Source organism: Pan paniscus, chromosome 10, assembly GCF_029289425.2.
Source record: "Pan paniscus chromosome 10, NHGRI_mPanPan1-v2.0_pri, whole genome shotgun sequence".
NCBI classification, from domain to species: domain Eukaryota; kingdom Metazoa; phylum Chordata; class Mammalia; order Primates; family Hominidae; genus Pan; species Pan paniscus.
Genome location: NC_073259.2, coordinates 110,955,819 through 110,983,787, shown reverse-complemented (window position 1 = coordinate 110,983,787; position 27,969 = coordinate 110,955,819). Strand labels below are relative to the sequence as shown.

General features: G+C 40.2%; 1 protein-coding gene across 2 annotated transcripts in view; it reads left to right on the top strand.

Annotated features, from left to right (window-relative positions):
* Positions 1–1,365: 1,365 nt before the first annotated feature.
* PAH (phenylalanine hydroxylase) overlaps positions 1,366–27,969 on the top strand; it is a 78,419-nt gene continuing 51,815 nt past the window's right edge. Inside the window, exons 1-3 of one of the 2 annotated variants that reach the window (XM_008958014.5) lie at positions 1,366–1,573; positions 5,728–5,835; positions 23,339–23,522. In XM_008958014.5, coding sequence (XP_008956262.1) covers positions 1,514–1,573; positions 5,728–5,835; positions 23,339–23,522 — 352 coding nt within the window. In that variant the 5' untranslated portion in view covers positions 1,366–1,513. The remainder of the gene's footprint in view (positions 1,574–5,727; positions 5,836–23,338; positions 23,523–27,969) is intronic. The other variant, XM_003832571.6, reaches the window with a different exon arrangement.

The window sequence follows — 27,969 nt, the reverse complement described above, 5'->3', positions numbered from 1 at the left end:
AAAGGCTTAAGGAATCCTAAATATCCCTTAAAATTCTCATTTTAAAGACAAAAACAAAAACAAAAAAAAAAACAAAAAAAAACTGAGGCATGGGCTTGACCAAATCAGTGGTAGAACCAAGAGTTAAACCACTTGTTTTGAATCCTAAACCTGAGTTTTATTTTACTTATTTATTTATTTATTTGTTTATTTATTTTCAGATGCTTGGTCAAAGAACAGTGGGAGGAGAGGGATGGGCTTCCAGCAACCTTTATTATTGGCTTATTTTCTTACAGCCCATTACTTTCTCTTGGGAAAATATTAAGCAGGCACTCAAGGCTTGAGGCCCCTGAGTTTTCACATCCTTTCTGAACCTCTGAACCTGCTTTCCAGCATTCTTTTATACTTTGTTTTACCTGCTGGTCAGTAATGCCTCACCCTCAGTCTTCTCTAAAAGTGTGGTTAATGGCATCTTCCTGACTATTTGAAGACCACTGGCCAAATCCCACCAGCTCACTCATAGACCATCCCCCTACTTTACTTTCTTCAAAAGACTTAGCCCTACCTAAACTTATTTATATGTTTATTTTCTGCCCACCAGAATGGCAGCATGGCTGGGGAGGCAGAGTCTGTTTTGTTCATTGCTGTATTCCCAAAGACTAGAACACCACCAAGCACACGGTACAGGTATCAGTAATTATTGTCAAATTTATGTGGATTTGCTTTTAAACAATATCTTCCATTTACTGAGTGTTTATGTGGAAGAACTGTACTAAATTTTAATGCATTTCTTTATTCCTATTCTTAAAAGCTTCCAGCAAGGTGGCTCTACCACCCTCTTTTCCGAGCTTCAGGAGCAGTTGTGCGAATAGCTGGAGAACACCAGGCTGGATTTAAACCCAGATCGCTCTTAGATTTGCTCTTTACCTGCTGTGCTCAGCGTTCACGTGCCCTCTAGCTGTAGTTTTCTGACGTCAGCGCACAGCAAGGCAGTGTGCTTAGAGGTTAACAGAAGGGAAAACAACAACAACAAAAATCTAAATGAGAATCCTGACTGTTTCAGCTGGGGGTAAGTGGGGGAGGATTATTCATATAATTGTTATACCAGACGGTCGCAGTCTTAGTCCAATTGCAGAGAACCCGCTTCCCAGGCTTCTGAGAGTCCCGGAAGTGCCTAAACCTGTCTAATCGACGGGGCTTGGGTGGCCCGTCGCTCCCTGGCTTCTTCCCTTTACCCAGGGCGGGCAGCGAAGTGGTGCCTCCTGCGTCCCCCACACCCTCCCTCAGCCCCTCCCCTCCGGCCCGTCCTGGGCAGGTGACCTGGAGCATCGGGCAGGCTGCCCTGGCCTCCTGCGTCAGGACAACGCCCACGAGGGGCGTTACTGTGCGGAGATGCACCGCACAAGAGACACCCTTTGTAGCTCTCTTCTCCTCCCTAGTGGGAGGTTAAAACCTTCAGCCCCACGTGCTGTTTGCAAACCTGCCTGTACCTGAGGCCCTAAAAAGCCAGAGACCTCACTCCCGGGGAGCCAGCATGTCCACTGCGGTCCTGGAAAACCCAGGCTTGGGCAGGAAACTCTCTGACTTTGGACAGGTGAGCCACGGCAGCCTGAGCTGCTCAGTTAGGGGAATTTGGGCCTCCAGAGAAAGAGATCTGAAGACTGCTGGTGCTTCCTGGTTTCATAAGCTCAGTAAGAAGTCTGAATTCGTTGGAAGCTGATGAGAATGTCCAGGAAGTCAACAGACAAATGTCCTCAACAATTGTTTCTAAGTGGGAGAACATCTGTCCTCGGTGGCTTTCACAGGAATGAATGACCATTGCTTTAGGGGGTTGGGGATCTGGCCTCCAGAACTGCCACCAATTAGCTGTGTGTCTTTGGACAAGTTACTGTCCCTCTCTGTTGTCTGTTTACTCTTCTGTACACTGAAGGGGCTGGTCCCTAATGATCTGGGATGGGATGTGGAATCCTTCTAGATTTCTTTTGTAATATTTATAAAGTGCTCTCAGCAAGGTATCAAAATGGCAAAATTGTGAGTAACTATCCTCCTTTCATTTTGGGAAGAAGATGAGGCATGAAGAGAATTCAGACAGAAACTTACTCAGACCAGGGGAGGCAGAAACTAAGCAGAGAGGAAAATGACCAAGAGTTAGCCCTGGGCATGGAATGTGAAAGAATCCTAAATGTGACTTGGAAATAATGCCCAAGGTATATTCCATTCTCCAGGATTTGTTGGCATTTTCTTGAGGTGAAGAATTGCAGAATACATTCTTTAATGTGACCTACATATTTACCCATGGGAGGAAGTCTGCACCTGGACTCTTGAGATTCAGTCATAAAGCCCAGGCCCGGGAAATAATGTGAGCCTGCAGGCCCCTGTCATCTGTAGGATTAGGGAGAAGAGTTCTCAGTAGAAAACAGGGAGGCTGGAGAGAAAAGAATGGTTAATGTTAACGTTAATATAACTAGAAAGACTGCAGAACTTAGGACTGATTTTTTTTTTGAATCCTTAAAAAAAAAAAAAACTTCTTATGAAAATAGTACATGGCTCTTAGGAGACAGAACTTATTGTACAGAGGAACGGCGTGAGAGTCAGAGTGATCCCAGAACAGGTCCTGGCTCCATCCTGCACATAGTTTTGGTGCTGCTGGCAATACGGTCCCCACAACTGTGGGAAGGGGTTAGGGGCAGGGATCTCATCAGGAAAGCATAGGGGTTTAAAGTTCTTTATAGAGCACTTAGAAGATTGAGAATCCACAAATTATATTGATAACAAACAAAGTAGTGTCGTGTTATATAGTAAATGTGAATTTGCAGACACATTTAGGGAAAAGTTATAATTAAAAAAAATAGGCCGTATATATATCAATGGTTCCAAAATTTTCTATGGTTAAGAATCACCTGGGATGGTTTTGAAATGGCAGATTCTAAGACAACTTGATTCAACAGGTTTAGGTAAAGCCCAGGGAACTGCATTATAAGAAGGAATCACCTGTAATTTTGGAGTCAAGATCCAAGGAACACTCATTGAGAAACACTGATTTACAAAGTGTATGGAGAGAAATGGAGCAAGTGAAGGGGGATCAGCATGGTGAAATATAGGCTGTTAGGAGTGGTATTGACTCACTGTCTGGTGACTGGACCAGAGTAAATCTTTTACTTTGCAAGAAACAGGACTAAATTCCCATATTATGTCCATAGCAAAGGGAATTATGTAGAAAAATTGATAATTAGGAGCCTGAGTTCTTGACCAGCCTCCACTACCTATGTGGCCTCAGGTGAGTTATTTTCTCCCTTTGGCTCTAAGTTTTCCCCATCTGTAATGTAAGGGAGTTTAACTAGATGAGCACTAAGGACAAATCAATTTCTGTGAGTCAATTATTATGAAGTACCATGTGGGCATCAAATGCCAAGTGGAAAGCATAGATAAAGAAGTGATTGTGCACCTGGGCTGAGGGGAACAAACATTTCCTAAGAGAATTGAGACCCAAAAGAGCCTTTAAGGAAGGTGAGATCTTGGAAAGGGAAATTTGGTGAATACTCTAATGAGGAGCTAAAAAGGCAAGAAAGAAAGCAGCTTGGCTGGAAAGGAGGTTCCTGTAGGTGGGCCTCCAGAGATTCGGTACCACAGAAACTGCCAAACATCAGCAAGAAGCCATGGGGATGGAGCGTTTGAGGGATTCTAAATAGAAGGACAAGAGTAAAAATGTCAGGCTGGATCGATGCAGGCCACTAAGAAATGGATTCAGGTGATGGCAGTGGGAAGAAAGGACCTGATGCCCAGAGGCATTTCTGGAGAAGACGAGATCAGACTTGTGATTGGCTGAACACACACTGTAGTGGGGTGGGGTTTGGGGGGTGACTCAACTTCAAGCCCAGGTACATTCAAGTCTGAATTGCCCTAGTCAAAAGTGGCATCTGTGGATGTGTATCAGAAATATCTTACTTTTCTTGGAAGCCAACAGGAGAAAAGAGTGCTGCCAAGTGAACTAGAGACAGGAATATCTTTTGTCATTTCAAGGAAACTGGAAAGAAGAAGGCTCAGTATTCTTTAGTAGGAAGAAGACTTAAGTCAGAGACTCATCTGTACCTCTCTGGCAGGGTTTAAAAGGGGGAAGAGAAATAGAGGCTGCAAGAGATTGTGATTCATGGACAGTATGCAGAGATCAAATGACCTGGGTTCAGATCCTGGCTCCACTGCTAACTGTGTAACTATAGGCAAGTTCCTTAACCTCTCTAAGCCTTAATCTTGTCATCAATAAAAGGGGGCACTTGGTGCCTAATAAAACCTACCTCTTAGGTTGTTGCCAAATTACATGAGATAATCCAAATCAAGTGCTTATTATAATACCCAGAAATTATAGGCTCTAAATAAATAAAGTTTTTTAGAAAGATAACATCATGATCAAAATGGGATATTTAACAGTTTAGTCTTCCATTTCATTTGAAGCTCCCTAAAATCACTCTTGCTGATAAATTTGTTTTTTCCTTCACACCTCAGTTTCATGGGATGTTTTGGCAAAAATCTGAATTTTCTGAATCGAAAGAATTTTTTGCTAAGGGTCATCAGTATTCATGCAGGGCTTGTTATTCTGAGTCACTAAGAGTTTCCTAACACAGCCTTCTCTCATTGAGATGATGTAACATCTATTCCATTAATTTCATTAACTTGCTTACAAGAGAGTAATTGTTCTGCAAATTTTTTTCTTCCCAGTTTTAGGTACCTGCTGCTTATTGTGGACACACATAGAATTTTATGTATTATTTTTCGACTTAGGCTAATGATTTAGCAAACTCTGGAATGTCAGCCCTAACCCCAACCTTGGTTTTCTGTCACATGCATGTAGTAAGTGCTAGATCCTGGACATTCTTTGAGATTTAGTTTAAGACTAAGTTTATTTTCTGATAGGTTATTTGTGTACTTTCATGGATTTTGTGACTCTTTTTCAACAATTGGATGTCTCAGATCTCAGCATATGGGAGCAAGTTAATGCTTCCTGAGATCTTTGCCAAAGGTCAAGAGGTCATTTTTGTGTATTTATAATTTTCCATCATTTTTATATATTTCTCAATATTCTTTTTAAACTATTCTTTTCCTTTTTTCATCCTCTGAATACTGTTTTGACAGATCTTGTTATTAGCATGCTTTCACGGATGAGAAAACTAAGAAAGCTGAATGATTTGCCCAAAGTAGTCCACCTGGAAAATGAAAGAGAGAGGATCCCAATCCAGGTCTTACGATTCAAAAGCCTGTGCATGCTCCATTTTTAGTACTTCCCACACTGTATTTCTCAATGTCTTTCTGGGACATTTTATAAACCATATTATATCACCTCTAAGGATCTTTCAGTTTGTTATATATGTGTCTATTAAGTTAGATTGTGAGCTCCTAAAAGATAGAGCATTGTCTTATTCATCTTTAAATTTCTCAGAGCCCAAATAGTGCCTGGAACCTAGTAGGTGCTCAATAAAAGGTATTGAATTTACAGGATTGAACGGTGACATCAATGAATAATTGAAGATTCCTTAAGTTGATAACTGACCCAGTAGCATCATTGATCATTTAATTGCCCTGGACTTACTTATTTTCCACCACACTACATATTTCTGTATAGAATATATATAGCTCATTGTATTGCAAGATTTAACTAGAAGAAAGAGTTCATGCTTGCTTTGTCCATGGAGGTTTAACAGGAATGAATTGCTAAACTGTGGAAAATGTTTTAAACAAATGCATCTTATCCTGTAGGAAACAAGCTATATTGAAGACAACTGCAATCAAAATGGTGCCATATCACTGATCTTCTCACTCAAAGAAGAAGTTGGTGCATTGGCCAAAGTATTGCGCTTATTTGAGGTCAGTGCTACAATCATGTTTGTCTTGGATAATGTCGTAGCAAACTTCCATGTTCTTTTCTAGTTAGATGCAATGAAAAGAACACAGGATCTGGAACAGGCAGATTTGAATTTGAGCTCAAGTTTTTACATTAACCAACTGTGTGACCTTAGTTAAGTCATTCAATCTCTCTGAGCTTCAGTTTTTCCATTCATAATATAGTGCTGATAATATGTGCCTTGTCAGTTTCAACAGGAACTTTGTGATGAAATAATGTGTTTTGTAAAATGCCTAATCATATGTGTGATTAGGTATGATTAACTATAATCATATGTGACAAGTGATTACATTTCACATAACATGTAATCACATGTGTCACATGTGATTACAGTTAAAGAGTAGCGAAAACAAGAAATAAATATTAATTCTTTTATTCACTAAATTAATATTGATTGTCTTCTATGTATAAGTGTAAAATAATATGCAAGACACCGTCCCTTTCTTCAAGTAGCTTAACCCAAAACTATGCTTTAGAAAATAGCTAATGTTCTTCAAGACATTGGTAAATGTCTTATGATTAAAGTGGTTCCATAATTAATAAACTTGGGAAATTCGGGCATATTATTTTACCTGATTTCTTTATTATAGGACTTTTAGAGTCTATAAAACTAATTATACTAAGTTGTTTACAGAGAGAAATGTGTGTATTATTTTCCAAACTTACTTGACTGTGGATCCTTTTTATTTTAAGAACATGTATTCACATCTGGGAACAGAGTTTAGGAAATGTTGATTTGGGTGTTTGCTGGGCAGCCAAACTTCACAGAACTCCAAATAGGTTTCCTCATCCAGATTCCTTCCGAGTACTATGCTAATATTTTTGCTGGGATTTTGTCCCACCTGAAAATACATTGCTTTATGCTAAGATTCCTGTGACCTCTCTAGCTGATTGGGAGGCAGGGGTAGCACATTGGTCAGGGCTGTGCACATACTTAGTGCTCAGTGTGTTTGGGCATGCAATCAACAAATCCTTTTGGGGCATGACTGGATACGATTAGATATCTTGTGAAAACCTATGATGTTCTCAGCACTGTGGGTGGGGAGGAAGATGGGGGACACATAGAAATTGTAAGGAAGAGAAACTGCCTCCTTTAGGATCTAACAGGGGAAGCAAATATTCTGAGTAGCTGGGGAGGGAAGGCAGAGCATGAGAAGTTATCTCAGTAAAAGGTAGCTTTATAGACATGATCTTATTCAGTCTAATGAAAATAACATGAGGTAGGAGCTATTTCTGCCCCCATTTTTCAGAGATAGAAACTGATGCTTAGAGGGGTTAGGTAAATGTGCCCAAGGTCAAACAGCTAGTAAATACTGAAGAAATCATTTAAACCCAGGCATTCTGAGTCTAGAACCTACATACACTCAACTGCTATTCAGTACTGCCCCAGACAGAACGAGCTTCATAGTTTGCAGGGTGCAGTGCAAAATGAAAACGTGGGGTCTCTTCCTCAATAACAGGAAATAATGCTGTTAAAAGTACTAAAATATATAACTTTATCCTTTCTTCTGTGGTCTCTCTCATGTCCTCTTACGGTGTTTTTGATTTGCCATTTAGTTGTGCTCTCCTCCCCTGGGCACCTTGGCCCTCTAACTGCTGGGTTCCCTTTCCAGCCAGGGCTGGGCTGACAGCCAAGCCCCTACCAAGGATGGGGAAATCCATCTTCCATTTCCGTGGGCCTGCTGCACCAACCCACAGTGATGAGCTATCCCCCAAGAGATTGTAACCTCTGGAATGAGAATGGAAAGGAAGCTTGCCTGAAGCCAAATCACCCACCAAATCCCCTGCCAGATCTCCCAGGGTTGGCGGAGAGTGGCAGCAGAATATAAACTTCCCCCCAAAGCCCATGCCTCCTGGTCATGACTCTGGGCAAAGGGCAGTAGTGGTGGTGAGGTAAGACCAGGGAGGGGAAGGCTGCGTGGGTCCAGAGGGCCAACGTGCTTGAAAGCAACCCCTTAGAACCATGGCTGAGAAGGTAAGGAGAGGGCAAATGGTGTGATTACACATGAGCTGAGTCTCCAAATACCCAGCATGTGCTTCATTGTCCCATTGGACTTTGCTTATGAAACACAAATTCAAAAGTCATTATTAAGAATTTCAACTCACGCCTGTAATCCCAGCACTTTGGGAGGCTGAGGCTGATGGATCACAAGGTCAGGAGATCGAGACCATCCTGGCTAACATGGTGAAACCCCGTCTCTACTAAAAATACAAAAAATTAGCCCGGCGTGGTGGTGGGTGCCTGTAGTCCCACCTATTTGGGAGGCCAAGGCAGGAGAATGGCGTGAACCCTGGAGGCGGAGCTTGCAGTGAGCCCGGATCGTGCCACTGCACTCTAGCCTGGGTGACAGAGCAAGACTCCATCTCAAAAAAAAAAAAAGGAATTTCAAGGAGGTTGCAAAGAACATGAAACCCCAAGTGTGATTCCTGTGGTATGACAGTGGTTGCACATCCCAGAAGCTGGCCCTGACCTCAGACCTCTTTTATCAAGCTTTCCTTGAATTAATTACAATCTTCTCAGTGTTCCCAAAGCACTTCTTACTTTTAACTGCAGCACTTCCTTGCGTGCTCAGCATATACATTATGTCTAGCCCTGAGGATGGTTTCTTCAAGAAGAGAACCTTGTCTCAGTCATGTTTATATCCTCAACAGAACCTGAGTTTTATATGTGTTGTGTTCAATTAAGAATGAAATTCGATCTAAAGAAAATTTTTTTACCTTAATAAATTTTTTTAAGGTAAAAAAATATTTTAAAAGTATCTTTTCACTTTTCGAGCCAATTAATTTTTTTTTTTAAGACAGAGTCTTACTCTGTCACCCACGCTGGAGTGTAGTGGTGCGATCTCAGCTCACTGCAACCTCCGCCTCCCAGGTTCAGGCGATTCTCATGCCTCAGCCTCCCCAGTAACTGGGACTACAGGCACATGCCACCATGCCCAGCTAATTTTTATAATTTTAGTAGAGACAGGGTTTCACCATGTTGCCCAAGCTGATCTGGAACTCCTGGACTCAAGTCATCTGCCTGCCTTGGCCTCCCAAAGTGCTGGGATTACAGGCGTGAGCTACCAGCCAGGGCCAATTAATTTTTACCCTGAGTTTTTAAATATAATTAAATCTTGTGATCGAATATATGAATAAGTAGAGAAAAGATAGATCTCCTATTTAGAGTTCCAAATAATTTAAGTAGTGGGTTTTTATAGTGACTTTTTTTCCAAAAAGTACCACATGGAAGGGGGAGAAGAGTTTCTTTACAGTGGAGAAATATGACAAAGACACCTCAGCCATGTGACCAAAATCAACATTATTCAAAAAGAAACTGAATATTAAAACAAACCTTTCCTTAATAGTAAAAAAAATTAAAATTAAAATTAACATCATCAGTGATGTCATGTTGATGGTATGCATTCTTGGTAGGATGAAAATGGCACATTACCCCTGTGGTCTTCCTCCACACAATCCATAACCTCCGTCTAACCATGAGAGAAAAAATCAAATGAATCCTTATTGAGGAACATTATCCAAAATACATGACCATTACTCCTGAAAACTCTCAGGGTCATCAAAAACAAGTACTGTCTGAGTGACTGTCACAGCCGAGAGGAGCTTAAAGAGGCATGAAGACTAGGGCCAGGCACGGTGGCTCACGTCTGTAATCCCAGCACTTTGAGAGGCTGAGGCGGGAGTATCACCTGAGGTCAGGAGTTTAAGACCAGCCTGGCCAACATGGTGAAACCCGGTCTTTACTAAAAACACAAAAAATTAGCTGGGCATGGTGGCAGCTACTTGGGAGGCTGAGGCAGGAGAATTGCTTGAACCAGGGAGACAGAGGTTGCAGAAAGCTGAGATCACGCCATTGCACTCCAGCCTGAGCAGCGAGAGTGAAACTCTGTCTCAAAAAAAAAAAAAAAAAAAAAAAAAAAAAAGAGGCATGAGGACTAAATGTAACATGGTATCTTGAATGGGATCCTAGAACAGACAAAGGACTTTAGATATAAACTAAAGAAATTTGAATAAAGTATGGTCTTTCGTTTATAACGTGCATCAATATTGGTTCATTAATTGTAACCTATGTTCCACATTAATGTAAGATGTTCATAATGGGGGACACTGAGTCCAGGTTATGTGGAAACTCTGTGCTATCATTTCTATTTTTTCATAAATCAAAATTATTCTTTAAAAATTGCCTTAAAAAATTAAACCTGGGGGAGGAGAATGTATGTCTGAGTGAGAGCAAGCGAGCAATGGGTGTAGAGAAGAGAGACAGCATTTTCTGAGCAACAAACTGTCCCTGAGAAAGAATATATCTGTAAAATGCACCTATGTAACTTTTTAGCTTTTATATTAGATAATCAGCATTTTCTCCTTGAGAGGTTGCCCCTTAGGCCTAAGTCAGAGTTAATAGATTAAATAATAGTAAATGAACAGAATGTTTTCAACCTAATAAATAAACGACAAGTAACTAAATTACCAGAATTGGATGGAATGCACTCAAGACATGTGTGTTTGTGTGTGTATGTGTGTGTGTGTCGGGGCTGCAGGGGGTGGTAGGGAGGGGGGCGCATGCATGTATGTGAACTCTGGGTGAACTCTCTGAAGCATTATCCAGAATCTCAACTGCACAGGTCAGTAAGTGATGTTATTACACCCATTTTACAGAAGAGGAAACAGAGGTCACTGTATTGGGTGATTGAAGAAGGGTTGTTAGTGAGTATTGATTTTTTTTTTCCAAACATACTTCAGAAGTTGCTGTAGAAATTGTATAGGCCAGTATTCTTCTCGCCTTAGTAACAGCCTGGCAAAATGTTACAATCACTCAAAGTGCTGAGTTAAGGCTGGGCATGGTGGCTCACACCTGTAATCCCAGCACTTTGGAAGGCCAAGGCGGGCAGATCACTTGAGGCCAGGAGTTCAAACCAGCCTGGCCAAAATGGCGAATCCCCATCACTATTAAAAATACAAAAATTATCTGGGCGTGATGGCGCATACTTGTAATCCCAGCTACTAAGGTGGCTGAGGCATGAGAATCGCTTGAACCCAGGAGGCAGAGTTTGAAGTTAGCTAAGATCACCCCACTGCACTCCAGCCTGGGCAACAGAGTGAGACTCTGTCCGCCCCCTCCCTCCCCACAAAAAAAAAAAAAAAAAGAAGGAAAAAGATGCTGCGTTAAGAGAGAGAATCAAATTCTAGTATTTGTGGAACCGCATTATGCAATGAGCTGGGCACATATGACTCTTCATTTAATCCGCATTAAACTAAGTGAAGGTGGTACTCTCACTTTATGGATGAGGGAACTGAGGTTCAGAGCGGTTGAGTAATTTGCTCAAGATCACACAGCTAATGTGCAGTGGAAATGGCATTGAACTCTGAATCTCAGATTCCGAAGCCCATGATCTTTCTATTACACCCCACACCTCTGCCAAATACAGCTATCCCTGAACATCTGAATCACTCTGGAGTTTTTTTAAAAATGCAAATATCCTGGTCCCAGTCTCTCATTCTTGGGGGGAGGGGGCAAAAGTACCTGTCTCTGGGTATTTTTTCTTTCATAGTGAAAAATGCATTTAAATGCAAGACAATTAACTACTAATATTCCTTCCATCTATTATCAACCGCTGTTAACATTTTGACATATCACTTTCATTTTTTCCTGTGTCATTGCAGTTTCAAATATTACAAATTAACATATCATTTCTTAAGAAAAAAATTAGAAGATAAAGCTACAGTCTTTTCTCATCTCTCCTCTATCCTGATCATTCTAATTCTACAAACTTTCTAGCCAAGACAGCATCATTATGAGTTTAGCATATTTCCTTCCAGTCCTTTGGAAAAGTATGTTGATATTGACAAGTGTCATGCTGTGCACGTTGGTCTGCAGCCTCTTTCAGTAAGCACAATGGAGTGGCCAAGAGGATGGACTCCATGGATGCAGGGCTGTGGCTTAGAGAGGGGTCACTTGACTTCTCTGTGCCTCAGTTCCTCATCTGTAAAATGGAAATAGTAATCGTATCTGCTTCATAGGGTAGTTCTAAAGATTAAATCACTTAATGCATGTGATCTAAAGATTAAATCACTTAATGCGCCCTCAGAATATTTATTAACTGTTAAGAATTACTATATATATATTTTGTGAATGCAACATTTAAAAAATGTATACATGTTGATACATACAGATCAGGTTCATAACTTTTAACCTCTGAAGTATAGTTCTTAATATCTGTGTATCATATTTTATTTATCATCCCTCTATTTTTGACATCCATGGTGTTTTCTAGTTTCTATAGTCACAGACAATTCTGCAGTATGTTGTTCAATTTTTTTGGTAAGTAATATGCAAAAATTTCTTTAGGGTAGATACCTAGAAGTGGAATCTGGTCGTAGGATATGGACATTTTTAGTTTTAATCAGAACTACAAAGTTTTTCTCCAAATGTCCTGTAAGAATTTATACTCCCACTGATTCAACATGAGAATACTCATCTCTCTATACATTTAAGAATATATGCTTATTATTGCCTTTAATCTTGAACAATATAATGAGTGAAATGTGGTAATTTGTTGATTTAATGTTCATTTTTCTGACTATTAGTGAGATGTAGGTCATATTTCATAACATTTATAATTTGTCTTTTTTGTAAATTGTGATTTGTCTACACATTGTATTTTTTGTGGCAAATGTGCCTTTTTCTTACCGATTTTTTGACATTTTATATACTCTGAATACTGTTATGTGTGTTACAAAGATTTTCTCCCAGTCTTTCTCATTTTACTTGGATTTATGGTATAATTTGTCATACTGAAATTTACAATTCTGATATAATCAATACTTTCAGTCATTTTTTCATGTGTTTTGGATTTTTGTTTGTTCTTGAATTTTTTTTTTTTTTTAATTCCACTGGTGACTCTGATGCCAAGTCGGGAATGAGAACCATTGTTCTAAGCTATTGCCTGGGAAGGGGTTCTTGCTGTGCATGAGAGACTGTATTATCGCTTCACATGAATTAAGTCATATTTAATACTCATCACAGTGCTGTGGGGAGTCAGCAATGCCATACCGATTTTAGAGAGGAGGAAACTAAACCTCAGAGACTCAGTAGCTTGTCTAAGGTAGACAAGGTGGTAGGACTTCAGAAATTGACCTAGGTCTATTATGCTAAAACCTCTGGGCTTATATATTTTTTAATCAGAAAAAAAACCAATTGTTATGAGAAAGCAGAATGACACAGCAGTTATTTTGCATCTCTTTTTGTTGCAAAGAGAACGATCTTTAAACTGGGAATGTTGAAACAAAATATTGAGAGCCAAGAGAAGCTTGGCTGGTAGATCTTGGTACCCTGTCCTTGGACTAGTGACTTCACCCCATCACCTATCTGTTACTTACAAGGGCGTGAATCAGGGAGCTATCTGGGGCCAAGGTTTTATGAGAAATCAAGAGACCACTATTTGCCCGTAGAAGAATTCATATCTTTGGTTCCAAACATTATAGTAGTCCCATGTTATGACATAAAGAGTAGGAGGAATATAGGCTTGATATTGGGCATCTAAATCCCAGATCTACCAGTGATTGACTTACTGGTCTTGCTATGCCTGGTGTGACTCTGAGGCCACAGAAGATGCTCACACAATTTTTATTCCTTTACCCCTTTCACGTGTTTTATTTTACCCCATCAGGAATCTTTGAGAAAGCGTGAAGATGAGAAAGATGTTGGAAGACTAGGGAGAGTAGAAAGCTTTGATTTTAAAGTGTTGTTTTTTGTTTTAATGAAAATCTAGAATGAATGACTGTATTGTTTGTGAATACTTACAGAAAAATGGCAATGAGCAATAAGAGCTGGGGTTGAGCCATTCGCCAGAAGAAAAGTAGCTTGGCAGAGCAGGGGGACTGTGGTGTGCATACTCTACTTGGGTGTTTACATCTCTCCCAACATCTTTGTGAATGAAATGGAGAAGCAAGCCATAGATGAAAATACAGACGAGACCTTTAAGCTGTGCAGTTTACAACACATTTCTGGACCCTATAAAATGAAATTAAAGGAAATAAGTGGCAAAACAAATGAAATAATCTAGACTACACTTTAGAGCAGTGTTTCCCCAATAATATTCTGTCAAAATCTGTATGATAGTAGGTATTTTATCAGAAAAGAATTCCAAGGGTCATTATATCTGAAAAATTCCACATCTAGGTTTTAGAGAGCCATAGTGCACATGAACTTATTAAAGACTCTGAGAAGTTCTGTAGGGAGGAAACCTGTTCAATGTAATCTCACTCAGCATTTCCTATATGTATTTACCATGGGACCCTGTTTAGGGAAGATCTCTTAATATCTTCCAGGCACTAGTGTTCCACTAAACTCATGCTGTTTTAGAGTTATGAACTCCAAACTACCAGTGATAACCTAGGTTTGGGGTCCTGAGGGATGGAATGGCATTGGGGTTAAGGATATACCATCTAGAGTCAAACTGTTTGGATTCAGAACCCAGTTGCACAACCTGTGAGCTTGAAGACCTCAAGAAAAGTATTTAACTTCTTAGTGGCTAGGTTTCCTCATTCTAAAAATTAAGATAAGAAGTAGAAGTTCTAGTGAATTGGGGCCAAATGATTAGGAGTATACCAAAACCCTTACCTGCTAACCTACAACATCCCACTGACCTCAGTAGATTGTTCCAACTTTCAATTATTTATGCATTGGTTTAAACATTTTCTGTAGCGCTCTATATTTTTAGCCTCTACTAGCTCATGTCCACGCCTTTTAGGAAAATACTCTCCTGAGAGTCTTTACTGTAAGTGGCTTAGTAATGGGCTACAAAATGAGAAGCAGGCTCCTGGGGGAAGTACACTGTTCACCTTACCACGTATTCTCTAGGGAAGGGAACAAGCAAACAAGCAGATGTACAGAGCTCTGAGCTCCAAGGTCGTCTCTGATGTATGTGGGTAGTTCAAATACAGCATCATTCAATTGATGAAGACACAGAGGCTCAGACTAAACAAGCTTCCAGGAGCTAGACACTTAGAGACAAAAACTGCTTCAGAATTTACCCTCCATTTTTACAGTAGACAGACCTTTTGGAAGCAAATGGGAAAGGCACAGTATCTATTAGTCATACCCACTTTTTTGTGCCCTACTCCTGCCTAGGGGATCCACTCCTCCCCCTCATCAGATATTCAATGATCTCATCAGATACCCAGTGATCGTGACCTCATCAGATATTCAGAGATCAATGACCTCATCAGATATTCAATGATCACAGAGGTTGTGGCCTATTGATAGCATATGAGTTGTGATTATTGCTCCATAAGGTTGTTTTTTTTGTTTGTTTGTGTGTGTGTGTGTTTTTTTTTTTTTTTTTTTTTTTTTTGAGACAGAATCTCACTCTGTCCCCCAGGCTACAGTGCATTGGTACGATCTCAGCCCACCTCAACCTCCACCTCCCTGGTTCAAGAGACTCTCTTGCCTCAGCTTCCTGAGTAGCTGGGATTACAGGCACCTGCCACTATGCCCAGCTAATTTTTGTATTTTTAGTTGAGACGGGGTTTCACTATGTTGGCCAGGCTGTTCTCGAACTCCTGACCTCAGGTGATCCACCTGCCTTGGCCTCCCAGAGTGTTGGGATTATAGGCGTGAGCCACCGTGCCCAGCCCACAGGGTCTTTTTGACCTAGAATATTTTACCAATTTGGTGGTATAGGAAAAGAAACACAAAGAAAAGACAGTTCTTTTCCCTAAAGGCGTGAGCTGAGCCAGATTAAGCTGCAACCCTGGCTTTCTCCTGCAAGGAGTCTCCTCTGAGTTAGGCAGCCCCAGCTACCTGGAAGGGAGGGTGGGGGAAGAAATAATCTCATGAAGTGGGAGGTGACTGAAAGAAAAAATGTCCAAAGAATCACACAGGAGACATGCCAAGAGGAAGCAAGAGTGAGATCCCAAAAGATGGTCTTTGGGGTGAGAATCCCATGGAAGGTCCAGCTTGAACCTCTCCAAGATCTCCTCCTCCAGACTAGAGTGGGGGATAATCTTGAGCTCCCTATAGAATTTAATTGTGCTGCTCATACTTTCTTGAATATTTCTGGTTTCCTGTAAATGCCAGTGGGTTTAATTTCCATATTGTTGGTCAACTGGGGCATTGCTGGCCCTCCCAGAAGAGGAAATCAGTGAAACATGTAAGAAGTTCCATCAGTATCTCCTTGCGACTTCTCCAACCTTTGCAACTACCGTATCTCACCCCAAATACTGTTGTTGCCCCAGACAGTTCCTGTCTTGTCACACTACAGTCTAGTCTTAAAACAGCTGCCAGAATGTGTCTTTTAAAACATGAATCAAATGATACCTCTCTTCTGCCTAATTACCTCTCCTCATAGCTTCTTATATCACTCAGAGTGAAAACCAAACAAAGTTCAGGTAATGGCCAAAATGGCCTTCCATGATCTATTCCTGGTAACTTCTCTGCCTGGTGTCTTCACACCCCCGCTTCCTGCTCACTCTGCCCCAGTCACACCGGCCTCCTTGTTGGTCTGCCCTCACATTGTGCATTCTCTTACTCCAGGACCCTTGCACTGGCTGTTCCCTCACGTTTTTCTCCCTCACTGATTTCAGGTTCATGCTTAAAGGTTACCTGTTTATTTTTTTATGACTTCGTGGCTGCATTGTTTAAAAATAGCACCCCCATGCACAATGGTGTAGCCAGTCCCTCTTTCCTGCTTCATCTTTCTCCATGGTGCTGACCACCATCTGAAGACTGTATATTTTACTTATTTACCATAACTACTGTTTGTCTCCTCCTTTGAGAACATAAAGCTCCACAAGGGCAGAGATTTTTTTTTCTGCTTTTCCCACTGTTACACTCCAGCACCTAGAACAGTGGTTAACACAAAAATGGTGCTTAACTGAGTGAATTATTGAATGGTCCTGTCTATTTACCTAAGACCAGTGATTTAGGGCATTTTTTGTAAATGTCTTTGATGTTGTCCCCAGCAACCTCTGAAATAGGCCAGGACATAACTTCACTTAAGTTTACTCCAAGACAACAGCACATAGTGGTCCAAGAAGTTCTCCCTTGCCAGTCTATTCTCATCTCAAAAGATGCCTAGGCTTTCCTTCTTTTTGAAGTGTGCTCAAAAAAAAAAAAAATTAAAAAAAAGAGCTGAGAAAAATTTAGGGTAAAACAAATATTGAAGGATAAAATGACACAGAAAATGTAATGTGCTCCATCTTTCAGAGAAATGGGTATCTATACCAAGTTGAGGAGGCAGAGTATAAGGAGTACCTACTGAATATATATTAATGAAGACAAAAATTATTAGGTGCAGACAAAAATTGTTGGGTGCTTTTGCTTTTTTAAACTCTCATTAAGCTGCCAGGTAATATTATCTTTATTTTAAACACAGAATACCAACTTCAGAATGGCCAATTAATATATCCAAAGGTAGTGAGTAGCAGAACCAGAATTTGAACTCAGCCCACATACTTGCAAGATACCATTCTCTCTTGTCAATGAATAAGATAGAGGAGGAGGAGGAGACGGGGTGCCCAGTATGCAGTCAAAAGAAGATCCAGAAAGACAAGCCAACTTTTCACCATTATGAACTCTGTTTCTATAGTTTTATTTACTTGTGAACAATCCCCCTTTAGAAAGGCTTTCTTAAAGGATAGGAGAAGAAAGTGGTTTCTGGTGAATCCTTAGAAAAATTGGTGATTCATTTCACCTTGCCTATATCTTCTGTTTGAATCCTGATTAGCAAGGTTTTATGCTGCCATCTTTTATGCATAAATTAAATATTAGACAAATCGTGAAATTGTTTTTGAAAAGTTCAAGCCTTTATTGCCTTCCCCTAGATGCCCACTTGGAGTAATATCAAGAGTGCTTTCTTTATCCCTCAGCAAAGATGTGGTGAGCGTATATGGGTCAATTTGTAAACCTACACAAACCTCTTGTTGAAAAGTAAAAATTCATTTGTTAAAAGTATGATCCTAATCAGGCTTGTAAATTAACTTTTGAGGCTCTCTTAGCAATCAAAATTATTGGTTTCTAAGGATCCATACTAGTAAATTAGAAAGACGCCAATAAGGAAATTACATGCCAAACTGGAAGGTTATTTTTTAACAAATTGACTCAAAGGGAAAGAAATGATTTAAACAATTCAGCTCTATGTTCAGTGTGTAATTAACCAGAAACTTCACTCATATAAGACTTTTGCCAAGTAAGTAGCAGTTACATAACTCTCACACCCCACCCCCCATTTGTTAGCCCGGGCATAATTTTTTAAACATTTTTTAATAATCCCATACCTATATCTATTATAAGTATTTACCCCAATGGTTATCATTATAACCATTTAACAAATAAAGTTAAGTTTTTATTATAAAAGTAATAAATGTGTCTGGGCACAGTGGCTCACGCCTGTAATCCCGGCACTTTGGGAGGCTGAGGCAGGCGGATCACGAAGTCAGGAGATCAAGACCATCCTGGTTAACACGGTGAAACCTCATCTCTACTAAAAATACAGAAAATTAGCCAGGCGTGGTGGCAGGTGCCAGTAGTCCCAGCTACTCATGAGGCTGAGGCAGGAGAATGGCATGAACCTGGGAGGCGGAGCTTGCAGTGAGCCGAGATCACGCCACTGCACTCCAGCCTGGGCGACAGAGCAAGACTCCATCTCAAAAAAAAAAAAAAAAAAAAAAAAAGCAATAAATGTTTCTAGGAAACTTGAACTATGATTTTAAAAAAAGAGAAAGAAGGAAACAAAATCATCCCTAAGCCCTTCATCTAGAGACCGCCACTGCACTCATGTCTTGAAGTGCTTACTGATACGTTTTTTAATACATGTTGTTGTTTTTGTTACTCACTTTTTAATGATTGCCTAATCTTCCATTGTGTAATTATACCACAGTCCACTTCATCATTCCTCTATTATGGGAGTTTAGTTAGCTTAGAAGTTTTGGTGAAATGCTATGTGAATTTTCCCATAAGTTAAATCTCTAGCACTAGAAAAACTGAGTCATAAAACATAAATTGTTTTATTGTTATCTTCAAAGCTGTGGAAGTGGATGCTTCCAGGGGTGGGGTATGAGTGATGAGCACTGTATCCTATGGTTTGCTTCCCAGAACTTCTTCTCTGCTCCCCTCCCTTCCCAAACTCTCCCACAAATAAGCGTGCCAGAGGTGTGTCCATTCTCGGTTCTTGGATTTGCTGTGCTCTCAGCTCTACATAAGGCAGGGATTGGTTATGTCTTCTTTTGAAGTTTCATCTTAGGTAAATAGTAGGTGGAACCTGCCCATTCTCTTTATTCCTGAGCCAAGAAGGATGACATTGCTCTTTGCTTTGTTTAACAAGTAATCTCTGTTTGCCAGAGAAAGCTTCAGATCTATCTCTATCTCTCTGGCATTACCTCCTCACTATTCTCTCTCTCCCTAGTGGGGGCCCCTCTGTGGGTTTCCCTAGCCACAGCCCTCAGGGGTGTGTTGTCTGCAGCTGGAGCCATAAATAATGGCTGCACCGTGAGCCTGTTTGAGGTTACTTATTATATTTACTACACCCAGAGATTTTAATTATTTGTGTTTGACATAATGGTAGTAATAATAATAAAAGTTGATATTTGTGGAGTGCTCACTGTATGTATGCCTGGCAGGAAAGGCAGTGTGGTTAAAAAACTAATGACTGAAATTAGAAAAAAAATGGGCCTCGCTCTCTAGCTACTTACGGCCAAGCACCTTCATCTCTGATTTTATTTTTTTATGTCTCCCTTAACCTTTTCAAAGGATTGTTGGGATGGTCACAGAAAAGAATTCTATACTATAAAGTGTTACTTAAGTATGAAAAGGCATCACTACAGTTCTTTTGAACCTTATACCATTAATGATCAAGGCAAAAGATACACCTCTTCAACAACAAGTTCAGTGAATTTTAATTTTTTGAAATTTTAGAGTTATTTAGTTATATTTTCAGATACTTTCTGTCCATTTAAATATTGGAATAACCCCTATTATGTGTTTGTTTGTTTTAATAAAGTGTATATAATACTCCTTGGTTTTCTCCAAAATAAATAGCATTACTAAGGAAATCACATACTTTCTGACTAAGTAGCAGATGATTTGCTGGGCATTTATGTTAGAGGACCAACTAAAATAAATGACTTTGTTTTTGTAATAACCATAAGAGCTAAAATATCACCATCTAAAGACACTAAAATTGAGAAGCTGTAGTAAATAATCATTATTTTCACATTTTTATGGCATTTAATGAAAGCAGCTTCCCAGCTCTTTGCACGAATGTGGGAGTGGGATGCTTCCATGCTTAGCAAGTGCTTCCAGCAGGAAAACACTGACTGATGACTGCAGGTTGAAATCTTTGTGTTGGGGGTTCAGTGTATTTTAGTAGACTTTGCCAAGTGTTGCTGCTGACCAACATTCATTTTTTAGTTCATTTCTGCTTCAGAACCAGTGTAAAGAGTCCAGGTTTTACAAGAAAACTGTGGCATAATTACAGATGAGCTCCAGTCCCCCACAGCCCATTCTTGGAAAGGGACAAGACAGTTGTAAATAAAACTCTTGAGTCATCCAGCCTAATATTTTTTAGAGGATGCATTTGGACAAATTATACAACCCACCTTGTGCTTCTTATTTATGTCTGGTGATTTTGCACCTAGCACTCAGCAGATGCCATAGTAATCCAGAGGAGTCCAAGGAATTTGGTTCTACAATTAGGGACATTTGAGACATCAAGCAAACTCTGATACTCAGGCAGTTATTGCCTTTGAGAAAGAAGTTATTGCCTTTTTTCTGATAATGCATCACAGCTGCATTCCTTAAAAACTCTAAGACTATTTATACTTGTGATGTTCCAACATTTTTTGAGAGCATTTTAAAAATTGTTTTTTCACTGAGGTGTTTAAGAATAGCCAAGAATAAATGTCAGTTTGAATTTTATATATATATATATACACACACACATATGTGAGAGTTAATATGAAAATATAAAAAATTATTACAAATCAGTAAAAAACCTCTATAATAAGAAAATGGTATAAACTGATAATTCATAAAAGAAATGCAAATGGCCACTAAACCTAGGAAAAATGTTTAGTGTCATCAGCAGTTAAATAAAAAATTGAACAATGAGTTATTTGCTGTTTTCATCTGTCAAGTCAAGAATATTGAAAATCCTTAAAGGTAGTACAGGTGAGAAACATGGATCCTCTAGTGGAAAGATAGAAGAGATGAGTATAGACTTTCTGGAAGGCAATGGGACAATATATAGAGAATCTTTAAAGGGTAGTTTCTGATTAAACAATTTGACCCCTAGGCATTTATTCTGAGAAATCAGTTAGACAACTAGGCAAAACTTTATGTATATTGCTGACCGTTATTTCTAGTGGCAGAAAAACAAGAAGCAACATACCCATCACTAGGGTATTGGATAAAGAATTTATGACCACATCTGTGCTGCAGATCATCAGGCAGCCATTAAAAATGGTCTGATGAGGGTACGAATGGCTAATGTAAAAGCAGGAAATATCTTATTCATCCTTGCATTGTCCAAGTACCTAGCCTGGCCCATGATATTTGATTTAAAGACGATATTCCTCAGGGAGATATGATGTGCTCTTTTCTTCCCGTTGGATTCCTGAAATTCTATTTAGCCACATAGACACCAGAGTAATAGTCAAATCTGAGGATGGCATGGAATATGATGGACTTTTTCCATTTTCCTACCCACAAACTCTTCTCATATCCTTGGATAATTTTGATCCTTTTGAGGTGATTATAGAAGACGTCCTGAATGTAACATCTTCTTACCATTTCCACTCCCACCAACATAGACATAGCCACCTTCACGTCTTGTCTGCATTTCAGCAATGGCCTCTTGACAGGACTTGCTTGGTCTATCTTATCCCTTAAAGTTTATTCTCAACATAGAAATTAGACTGGTCCTTTTAAGCCTATGAGATCATATTCTTCCTCTGCTCAAAATCTTGCAAAGATCCCTATTTCTTTCAGAATCAAAACCATAATTCTTAAAATGACCTGCAATGACCCTGTGATTATTCTGACACTGTCTCCTGTTATTTTCCCCTTGACCTCCTCCACTCTCATCAACCCACCTTGTGGCTGTCTCTTCAACAGGCCAGGCATGCTGCCACCTTTCGGTCTTCACCTCTCTCAACTCCTTTAGGACTGTACATAAATCTTGCCATCCCAATGAGGCCCCATGTGCCTGCCCTATTTAGTCCTGCAATCTGCCCTCACCCTGCCTCAGGAATGCCCATTTGCTTCCCCCTGCTCTGTGTTGCATTTTTGCCTTAGTCCTTCTCATGATAACATGCACAAATGAGTTTCTGTTTGTTGTTTGTATCCCCTCAACTTGAATGTAAGCTTTATAAAGGAAAGCATCTTTATTTTGTTCACTGGTGGATCCCAAGCCGCTAGAAGGATGATTGGCCACTGTTGGGTGTTACAAATGTATATATTTATTGAATAGCTTGAATGAAAAGTAATTATATATATATATATGTATATATATATATATATATTTTTTTTTTTTTGAGACAGAGTCTCGCTCTGTCGCCCAGGCTGGAGTGCAGTGGCGCAATCTTGGCTCACTGCAACTTCCACCTCCGTGGTTCAAGCAATTCCCCTGTCTCAGCCTCCCAAGTAGCTGGGATTGGGATTACAGGCACACACCACCATGCCCAGCTAATTCTTCTGTGTTTTTAGTAGAGACAGGGTTTCACCATGTTGGCCAGACTTGTCTCCAACTCCTGACCTCAGGCAATCTGCCCGCCTTGGCCCCTCAAAGTGCTGGGATTACAGGCATGAGCCACAGTGCCAGGCCTATATAAATATATTAGTGGTAATTATATTAGATAATTTTTACTGAGCATTTACTATGTGCCAAGTGGTGCACGTGTATCATATCATCCCACACTCCCAATGAACTTATGAAGCAGGTATAATTAAGACCAGCAAGTTACAGATGGAAAAACTGAGGAATAGAAACATGAAAGTACATCGTCTCACAAGCAATAAATTTAGATATTAGATATAAATCAAATAAGTCTGACCACCTATTCAAGCAGAACAATGTTGCTTCTATATTATTTATTTATTGTAATTCCATAGAATTTCGTTGGGAAAGTGGGGGTGTTTCCTATGTAAATATTTTTGGCAGCCGCTGTCCTAAATATTTTAACCAAATCAAAATCTTATAGTGGCAATTCTAGGCCTTTAGCAGATTTTCATGTGATTAAATTATGACATGTGAACTAACTGCCCCACCTCCTGCCACTTAGTACTTGGTTTTAAAGAAGAAAAAGTGAACAACTTTTGCAAATTTAAGGACTTTTTTATACTCTTATAAAAATAATTGTATTCTTGAACTCTCCATTTTGTTGTGTTAGGTTTTCCTGTTCTGGTTCTGCATCTTTGGCCTGCGTTAGTTCCAGTGACTGTCTCCTCACCCTCCCCATTCTCTCTTCTAGGAGAATGATATAAACCTGACCCACATTGAATCTAGACCTTCTCGTTTAAAGAAAGATGAGTATGAATTTTTCACCCATTTGGATAAACGTAGCCTGCCTGCTCTGACAAACATCATCAAGATCTTGAGGCATGACATTGGTGCCACTGTCCATGAGCTTTCACGAGATAAGAAGAAAGACACAGGTAAGAATTAGAGGAATTTTGCAACATAAGTAACTCCACACTGTCTTCATAAAATAACAGCAATATACATATTTAACAGCATATTTAAATATATGTATATTTAATATATATTGCTGTTATTTTGTGGAAGCAAAATAATATATATGTATTGGAAATAATGCCTTGGAAGACTGTTTGGGGGATTAAATGAGTGGACATAGGTTGGGGACCTAGGCAAGTGCCTGGTATATTTTAGACATATAATGAATTTTAGTTATTTTTCCCCTTCCTAAAGATAGCTATTTCTTTCTTTTTTTTTTTTTTACTGTATAAGCTTTTAATTTTTATTTATTTTTATTTTTCTCTCTCTTTTTTCTTTCGACTTTTATTTTAAATTCAGGGTTATTTGTACAGGTTTGTTACATGGGTAAATTGTGTGTCATGGGAATTTGGTGTACAGATAATTTTGTCACCCAGGTAATCAGCATAATACCCAATAAGTAGTATCTAATTTTCAACAAAACCCATGAAAGCAAGCAATGAAGAAAGGAATTCCTAGTCAATAAATACTGCTGGGATAACTCGAAAGCCATATGCAGAAAATTGAAACTGGACCACTGCCTTTTACCATATACAAAAATCAACTCAAGATGGTTGAATGGATTTTTGAATCTCTCCACTCCAACCAAAGGGATCTCTTCAAGTCCTTTTCATAACATGCCAATTCCAGAGCTGGAGATACCTGGCTCCTTGTTACTAGGGCTTTCATTGTCATTTTCCATCTTCTTATCTGTCTCTTCTCATACAATCTCCTTGTGGGCAGGTAGACTCTCTTACCTATATTTATATCCTCAGAGTTTAGCACACTGCTTGGTACACAGGTGCTCTGCACATACTTCTGAGTGAATGACTAATATAGGAGTTGTCAAAACTTGCATTGTCCCATTATTTACGTACTGAAATGCTACTCATCCTCCGGGGAGGAAAAGGGTGGTAGAGTGTAGAAATTATAAGTGTGGGCTTGAAGTTGAATAGACTGTGGTTCAAGTCCTACTTCTTCCACATATTGAGTTTGATACCCTGACAAATTGCTTTAACTGCCCTGACCTCAATTTTTCATAGGGCTTTTGTGAGGATTAAATGAAGTCATACATAAACAGTGCTTAGAACAGTGCCTGGTGCACTGTAGGGCTGGACAAATGATAGCATGTGGTTGTTATTATGATTATGATTAGCCTGAAAGCAATACAGAGGAAGAAGGTGACTGCTTTTTAGGGCCTCAAGCATATTCAAATGAACCATTTTTTAATAGACTTTTTATTTTATTTTTTATTTTTATTTTTATTTTTTTAGACAGAATTTCTCTCTTGTTGCCCAGGCTGGAGTGCAATGGTGCGATCTCAGCTCACTGCAACCTCTGCCACCTGGGTTCAGGCAATTCTCCTGCCTCAACCTCTTGAGTAGCTGGGATTACAGGCATGCCCCACCACGCCTGGCTAATTTTTGTATTTTCCATAGAGACGGGATTTCACCATGTTTGTCAAGCTGGTCTCAAACTCTCGACCTCAGGTGATCCACCCGCCTCAGCCTCCCAAAGTGTTGGGATTACAGGCATGAGCCACTGTGCCTGGCCTTAATAGACTTTTTAAAAGAGCAGTATTAGGTTTACAGAAAAACTGCACAGAAAGTACAGAGAGTTCCCAGGTCTTTCATCCCTACCTCAGTTTCTTCTATTAACATCTTGCATTTGTATGGTATTTTTTTTTAGAACTGATGAGCCGATATTGATATATTATCACTAATTGAAGTCCATAGTTTATATTCGGGATCATGCTTTGTATTTTACAGTTTTATTGGTTTTGACAAATGCGTAATGTCATGTATCTACCATTTCGATGTCATACAGAATAGTTTCATTGCCCTAAAAATGCCCTGTGCTCCAGCTATTCACTCCTTCTTCTTTACAGACTCCTTCCAGCAACCACTGCTCTTTTTGCTAGCTCCATAGTTTTGCTTTTTCAAGAATGTCACATAGTTGAAATCATACAGTATGTAGCCTTTTCAGACTGGCTTCCTCCATTTAGCAATACATATTTACAAATCCTCCATGTCTTTCTGTGACTTGATAGCTCATTTCTTTTTGTTCCTGAATAATATTCCATTGTCAGGATGTACCACAGTTTGTTTATTCATTCACCTATTGAAGGACATCTTGGTTGCTTCCAATTTTTGATGACTATGAATAAAGCTGTGAATAAACATTTATGTGCAGTTTTTTTGTGTGAAGATAAGTTTTCAACTGATTCAAGTAAATACCTAAGAATGTGATTGCTGAGGTTAACTTCTTTAAAAAAATATTTTTTTTTCTACTGTAAAATCGAGTTTCTTTCAAAAACACTTGGAAAGACTTTGGGTCAAGAGGAGTTCAGGCACCATAGCTGAAAGAAGCATTTGAATAGGCAGAGATGCTTTAAAATGAGACAAGATCCACCCCGTAAAACAGGCCACTGAAACATTTTTTAAAAGGTAGCTCCATGGCCTTTCTAGGAGACTCATCTCTGCCTTCATTCTCCTGTAGGTATAACCAAGGCAAGGAAAGCCCGCTCCAGTGTTCTGGCCTTGTGGAGAGTGGACAGCCATGCAGATGGGCTCAGGTCCCTGGAGGGCAGGCACTTGGAATTCCTCCCTGGATTAGTCCTATCTGCCTTCTTTCCTTTTCAGCCTCCCAAGCTGCTTCCCCAATGACTGCCCTCCCTTGCTTTTTTCCGGCCACCTGCTCTCAACAGGAGCTGCAGACCCTTTGGACAAAGGGCCTGCCAGATCCTGGGGCAATTCAGCCTCTGGTTGGAGCAGGTGGAGGCTGGGCCAGCTGGGGCCATGAGGAAGGAAATCAAAGCAATTGACAGGCAGACAGCCAGCCCCTGGAGGAGCCAGGGAATATATAGTAAACCAGCTGGAGAGCCGGCAGCCTGAACTGGAGGCTCAGAAAGGAGGTTCTTAGTGGGGACATTGAGGGGGAGTTAAGAGTGCAGATTCAGGAAGCACGGCGACCACACTCGGTGTGACTTTGAGCAAATCATTGACCCTTGCAGTCTCCCACTGTATCAAAGGGGAGTCACAAGAGCCTCTGCCTTATAGGATTGGTGAAATCACACAAGTGAAGCACTGGGAACAGAGCAGAGCATGTTTAATTAAGGACTTAAAGTTATTCTCTATTCTTACCATTATCATCATTATTATTATAAACACTGGCATGAGCACAAGAGCGGCCGAAATGCCGCCTGTACACAGCTACTTTTTCAGAGTCTGGCAACTGGAAAATGACCTGAGAGGTCATGCAGCCCTACAGACCCCTTCATTTTTCATTGTGAAAACAGAGGCTGTGACTTGCCTTAAGGCAAACAGTGGGTTCTGGGGGGTCATGTGCAAGGGTGTGTTGAGAGCAGCTCTGTGCCAGGCACAGTGCTAGGAAAGAAAGGGTCAAACTGCCTGTTCTTAAGGAGCTCACAGCCTGGCAAAGGGGAAGACACACCCAGGTAAGTAGAATAGAGGGACAGGTGCTGTGACAAAGACAGGGTTGGTGTGATTCCGCCTGTTCTCCACTCGTGTTTATCTCTGAGGATCCAGGAAGTAAGAAAGTAAAAAAGCTAATGTTTTCTTTTTTTTGAGATGGAGCCTCACTCTGTCGCCCAGGCTGGAGTACAGTGGCACAATCTCTGCTCACTGCAACCTCCGCCTCCCGGGTTCAAGCCATTCTCCTGCCTCAGCCTCCCCGAGTAGCTGAGATTACAGGCGCATGCCACCACGCCCGGCCAATTCTTATATTTTTAGTAGAGACAGGGTTTCGCCATGTTGTTCAGGCTGGTCTCACACTCCTGACCTCAGGTGATCCGCCCACCTCGGCCTCCCAAAGTGCTGAGATTACAAGTGTGAGCCACAGTGCCCGGCCTAAAAAGTTAATGTTTTCACATAGAGGCATCATGTAATAAAAGTTGGGCTTATTGGAGCCTGGAGGAAGCACAGGTTCAATTCCCTAAGGGGGCTTCTCGCTTTCTTGCTCAAAATGTCAAGGTTGTTGATATTTGAAGTGGGATGACATTTTCCCTAGGGAAGAAAAACTAGCTAAGACCAGCCCTTTAAAATAACATGTGTTTTGTGACCCTTATTTCTTCAGATGATTGGTCACCCAATCCCATAGTGGCTGCCCCCACCTGACCTTACCGTACCTGTAATGAGAGAGCTGATGTTGACATGCCACGACCTGGCATCTGCCAAGAAAGACTCTTTGGGTTTCTGTGGTAGTTTCCGTGAAGTGGGGTCTGGGCCAAGAAACAGGTTTTTTTAAGGGGAACAACCATTCCTTTGCAAAGTTGCCCTTTCTATAGGACTCAGTGGGAGAACAGTCAGAGGAAGAAAAGCATTGTAGTAGATCTGAACCTTTGATTCTTTCTCCGGACAAAATGCCCTT